The sequence below is a fragment of the Colias eurytheme genome, chromosome 11, assembly GCF_061535395.1.
Source record: "Colias eurytheme isolate Ceu_HAF_F1 chromosome 11, ilColEury1 Martin Lab GWU primary, whole genome shotgun sequence".
Lineage (NCBI taxonomy): Eukaryota > Metazoa > Arthropoda > Insecta > Lepidoptera > Pieridae > Colias > Colias eurytheme.
This window is the reverse complement of record NC_142990.1, coordinates 10,498,942-10,504,999: the sequence shown is the minus strand read 5'-3', so window position 1 is coordinate 10,504,999 and position 6,058 is coordinate 10,498,942. Positions and strand designations below refer to the sequence as shown.

At 33.0% G+C, this 6,058-nt stretch overlaps 2 protein-coding genes across 2 annotated transcripts; both read left to right on the top strand.

Moving 5' to 3' along the window:
* The first annotated feature begins 218 nt into the window (after positions 1-218).
* Positions 219-2,621, top strand: LOC149904851 (uncharacterized). Its single transcript, XM_090106970.1, has 4 exons — positions 219-231; positions 1,442-1,651; positions 1,979-2,112; positions 2,589-2,621. Exons 1-4 carry the CDS (start codon positions 219-221, stop codon positions 2,619-2,621), a joined length of 390 nt encoding a protein of 129 aa, XP_089963096.1.
* A 2,149-nt stretch (positions 2,622-4,770) lies between these two features.
* Positions 4,771-5,787, top strand: LOC149904850 (uncharacterized). Its single transcript, XM_090107015.1, has 4 exons — positions 4,771-4,852; positions 4,937-5,026; positions 5,103-5,498; positions 5,645-5,787. The coding sequence occupies exons 1-4, from the start codon at positions 4,771-4,773 to the stop codon at positions 5,785-5,787; spliced, it is 711 nt and encodes a 236-aa protein (XP_089963141.1).
* Positions 5,788-6,058: the final 271 nt, after the last annotated feature.

The following is a 6,058-nucleotide window of genomic DNA, read 5'->3' as shown; positions in this document are numbered from 1 at the left end:
TTCTAAAAAATAAATTCCTAATTTAAAACTTTATGACAAAGAACAGTTCTTGACAGAAATAGTCAGAACATCTAAAAATTAAGTAAAATCTTCAAGTTTCTCAAAATGCCCGTTTAATAATACAATTAAATCATTTATAATATGGAAGTTTAAAAAAACAATAACACAGTAAAATCACACATTCAGTTCATATAAATACAAAGATAACCCCATATAGAATGGATAACTCAAGTAAGTATTGTAAGTTCTCTTTATGTGCACTTCTGCCTTATCTTAAAGACTGGGTAGAGGTGTGCAAAACATATCTATAATTTACTACCTAGTTCAACTTCAATGTTAGAGGAGGAGCCATTATTAACATCTTAGTTTGAAATTAACTACCACGACCTGAATTCCGATACGGCACATGTGTCCCTATTGGCATTCCAAAGAATGAAACATTATTTTATTCATAATAATCAAATATAAATAAAAAAGACAGATTTATTTATCTTACTCAACCTCTACGTAATACTCATGATTTTAATGTAAAATTAAATCAACTCATTCATCCATAATAAATTATGGTTATGAGGGTCATTTATTTCTTGCATTACCGCTCATGACGGCCAAAGATGTCTCTTATATACCGTTGCAAGTAACACCGCGGGTATAAGCTAGTCAAACATAACAATTTTAAAATTCCAGTACCGAGTCGAAAAGTGTTTGCTATCGTAAACATCGTCATAGCATTTGAAATTGTCCGTCGTTTAATTCGTATGCAGGAGACACTTGATCCCCGAAACGTGTGAAGAAATTAGATTTTTCTTCAGTTATAACAATATTGAGCAGTGGTGGCTCAGTGGTGAGACCTCGGACTTCGAATCGATAAGTCCGGGGTTCGAGACCGGGCGAGCGCGCAGGAAATAAATTGATTTTTCAATTTATCTGCGCATGTTGTAACATCACCACTGCTCGAACGGTGAAGGAAAACATCGTGAGGAAACCGACATGTCGAAGAATCAAAAGTTCGACGATATGTGTCATCCGCCAACCCGCACTTGGCCAGCGTGGTGGATTATGGCCTGTACCCTCATAGGAGGCCCGTGTCCCAGCAGTGGGAACATATATGGGCTGATGATGATGATGATGATGATGATGATAACAATATTCTATTATTTAGTTAGATAAAAAGGGCTGGAAAACTTAGTTTTGTCCTCCGAGCTGTGACCTTAAAACCCAGCAAAAATATACTGGCTCTAGCTACTTAAAAGTGCCGAGAAAAAGTGTACTAGTTTCAATCTCCACTCTTTGGTATATTGAGCATTATATTTTGTTATTCACAAGAGCAATTTTAACTCACTTGCAGACAGGACATTAGAAGACCTATTAAACTTGACAGACACAGAGTCGTCCTCCTCCAATTCAGGAATTTACGAATCTAATCAACCGTTTGTACTAGAACTCCACGAAATCAAGAAAGACGTGCCTCAAGCAGAGAAGACTGCACCAACTGATTTGAGAATAAAGAAGAGGAGGAAGAAACGTGCTCAACCCACTGCGGAGAGGAGTAGCACGTCGGCATCTAGCTTGTCGGATAGTACTCCTAAAGTTGAGGATCTGGGAAAGGAGGAGTTCTATGACGCGAATGCCAGTTTACATGATATACCAGGTAAAAACTGTTACAGCTTATAAATACGTACTTATGTATTTGCAAAGCTATCGAATAAAGATTATAGTAACTTCAACAGCAGATAGCAGCATTTGAAAGAATGTACCTAACATTAAAAATATCAAAACAATTCAGTATTGTATTTCGAAAATTTGTTATCAGCTCTAAGCCAACGTTTGAGTCTCCAAACGTTTGAGTTACCAGTCAGGGTAATAATACTTAAAAGTCAAAATACAATTCGAACCATCGAATTCTTAATTTTTTTATTAATATTTTTGTTATAATAACACCACTTTCTAAATGATCTGTTCTATTAAAACTTTTTAGATAACCAAGCAAAGCCCGCAGCAACAGTCGCTTTGGCCCAGGCACATTCTGAACACGGTCAAGATCCAAAGGTAGAACAAACTGCAACAACTCAAAGGACTTCAGCCACCCCGCGACAACCATCTACTGTTACGGTAATACATACAATTTATATTGGTAACTAGCGGTCCGCCCCGGCTTCGCCCGTGGTACATATTTACTTTTTCTCTACATAAGAACCATCCTCGTACTTCAAGGAATATAATAAAAAAGAATTATCGAAATCGGTTCAGCCGTTCTCGAGTTATGCGCTTACCAACACATTTTGCGATTCATTTTTATATATAAGAAGATAGAATATACTATGACACGAAAGAAGTTTTGGATATTCCGTGCTATAATTTTAAGGCATAGAGACATTTTCATTTTGGTGAATATTAAAACTGAGCAATGTTAATCAATTTTTAAATCATTTGATTAGCATAAAGTAACTGTTCTTTAATAGCTAGTTAAAACCAGTCTTTTAATTTTTTTGCAAAAGTAGATAACATAATGATTGGTAACAGTGGTGTAATTTTATTACTTTGTTTAGTTGAAGACTAACTTATAATAAAAATATTATGGTTTTCAGAAACCCGTAGTTCCTCCAGATGCAAAGCAATAAGGTAAAATTTAAGTCTAATGTCGCTTTCAAAGCTTTTCACTTTTTAAAATTAAATCATTATTATGAACCGTTTTATTTTATCACCTTAGATTACAAAATAAAATACAGATGGAGCATGTCAATCATTCATCGACCTTGTCAAAGAAAATACGAAATCAAAAACGAATACGTTCCTCCGCTAGTGCTATAGCGATTCTAGTGTCATGCAATACGTCAAAAGGGGTTTGATATTTTAGTAAAAAAATGCTGTCTTGTGATATTAAAACGCTGTAAAACTTGTTCCCGAAAACAAACAAAAAGATAAAACATCGTTTTACAGATTTTCTGTAGATTATTTGGCTTATTTAATTTTGTATACAAATAATAATTTTACAAATACGAAGGAATTCAAAACTTCAACGTATGCTGCCAGTATTTTGAAAATGAATTTGCCATTTTTAGGGGTAAAATGGTTAAAAGATATTCGGGGTAGTGCTGTTGGATTTTTCGATCGTGAATGTGATTATTTGTATAGTGCAATAAAAGTTCATGGTCATTATTAGATTATTTTAAAAAGCATTATACATTTTTTTGTTACTTTTATAAAAAGCGTCGTTTTCGCTTGCGATTTAATTCATGTGGACACATGATGGATATGATGAAAATAAAATGTCCAGCATTCTCGACTAAAAACTACCGCTATTCGCATTCATATGTTTTGAAAAATAAAAATTTTTTTTAATGTAATTTATTTAATAAATTTAATGTAATTTATTTAATAAAAATTGAATAAAATTATTTTGTCCATGTATAGATAACTTTAGTAGATACTAGCTAGATAGGTGATAAAATAATTTTTACAATATTATAAAATAATATCAAAAACCCGAATTTATATTAAAATAAAAATTAAAACATGACTGCTAATAATTTATGTAGCCTACGTCACTACCACCACAGCTACCTTCATAATTCAGATGATTGCAATGACACCTCACAAGTCACAACTCAAAATCGATCCAACAGTTTATACTGCAGGGTCTGCAGGGCGTGTCAAAGAAATATTATACATACATACCTACACTCGAAAAACATAACCCTCTTTCTTCCGTAGTCGGGCAAAAATTTGGGAAATTTTTCATTATCTGGTAACATAACACGCACACAGAAGCACCGTGTACGTACAGTGCAACGGCGAAATGACAGCACACATAGCTTTATGGAAATGACGATAAATTATTCGGTTTAGTTCGGCAACGCTCCATCTGTCTTTTATTTTGTAATCTAAGTTTATCACCTACTCACCTTTACGTATATTACCTCGCTGGCACAATTATAAATTTTATTATGAAAAATTATATATGAATAGAGGTCTAAATATTTTACTTATAATACTTTGCTTTAAATATAATATTATGTTATCTTTACAGATCTTCAGGGAAACATCTGGCTTTCAAGAAACAAGTGTTATACAATTAACAATATAATAAAGTATTTATGGAATAATAATGTGTTATTTATTAATTCCCAGGACCAATCATTTCCATATTTCAAGAGCATCCTTCATATTTATTGCAAATTTTTTGAAATTGTAAAACCTACAATAATTGTTAATTAACACATAAGTACATATAATATTTTATTATGCTATAATCTGCTACAATTCTGTTTTGTAGCTAATGCTATTGAGATATCACTTGGATATCACATACCATCGTAGTCTTGTCGTAGTACTCACTTTTTCATGCTCATGAAAATATGAAATATAATATGTAGGATGTCAAGATTATAGAGCATACCATAACCAAGGAACATAATATCAAAAAATGTTCATTTAACACTCATTTGTTACGTACTCTCGACATGAACCTCATTGTAAATATATTATTAATTAAAAAAATAAGAAATTTGACAAAACCACGACATTCAATATGACTTTGTCAAAAAGCTATCCTCGAAAATTTACTGTTGTGTTGGGTTAATTTTAGCTTTGATTTATTTAAATATCATATTACTCGGGAGTCCCGCTGTATCGGGACCTCCCGGGGTCTTTGGTAGGTAAATTTATATTTAGAACCTTAGTAATTGTAGCATAAACTCAAAAACATGATGCTTTAATAAACACATGATAAATATATGAAAGCCACGTACGAGCGCTATTCCGACAGTTATGGAAAAACCGATCCGCATCAAGAGTAAGAATAAAACTGCTGCATCGAAGCAAAAAGCAGCGAAGAAAAGAAAGAGTGATGGTAACTATTTTTATTAGCGTAATTTCAAATTATAAAGAAAATTATCTAATTTGTTATCATTATTATTAAACTGTTCTTCTCCAGGTCCTACATGCTCAATGTTCATAGCTGAACTGACAAAAAAGTTCATGTTGAAAAAGAAACAAGAAGCCGAAGCGCCCATAAACATAGTCCGTTAGTGTCCAAATATTATTCATTTCCATTACTCAAATTATTATGGATTTAAGCAATCGCATTTTTGGTTTTATAGAAACAATAATAGAAAGCCTCACTAACGCACTACCTGTGAGATTATCAAAACGGTCACCTCCAAGGAAAGATTCACCTTTAAAAATTGAAACTTTACAATCTTACGCGCCAGAATTATTGCCGAACGATACATTGAGTGTACCTCAACCATTAACCATAGCAGCTGATGAGCCGCCAGAAATAGAAAATCCAATATTAAAGAGTGGTTTCAAAATGCCTAAAATGCCAGTCTCAAGCAGTGATGTGTTCAAGCCAACAGAGAGACGGATCAAAATGCCTATGGAAGATGTTGCAGTGAACACAGGAGGTGATCACGACGTCGCTGGTGAAATAGCAAAGTATGTGGGGACGTTGAGAAAAATATCACTCATAGCTGAAGAGTTTAATCAGAAAACAGGTAAATCCTTGGCGTCCTAGGGAATTTGAAGTAGCATAAGTCAACAATATTCTAGTAAATTCACATTATGTTGTGTATTGATAAACCATAGATCAATGCCACTTCTATTAAATCACATGTCAAAAATCAAGTTCTGTGTATTTCAGCCAAGAATTTAAAGGAGATTGTAGACAGCGTACAAGAGGATCTAATCAAAAAGCTAGAAGAAATAAAAGCAGAAGAAGGAAATAAATTAAATACCCCAATGAATGTTATGATTGAAGCTGAATGTTCATCGACAAAGAAATAACTGGACTGGCAGAAAATATGAAGTAGAAATCATAACTGACAGCTTGTCAACATGAATTAAAGATTGTTTTGGTTTTCTAAAATTCTTTGTAAAATAAATACATAAAAATATAAGTTTTGTTCGTTTTATTTACAAAATTTAAAAGTGAATGCATGCTTTATAATGCGCATGTTGTAACAATAGAATCAACAAATAGAGAAATTCCAAAGGTGACTATTCCATTTCTTATTCTTGATTTTTTTATACGTTAGACACTGGAGTAATTTGTTAT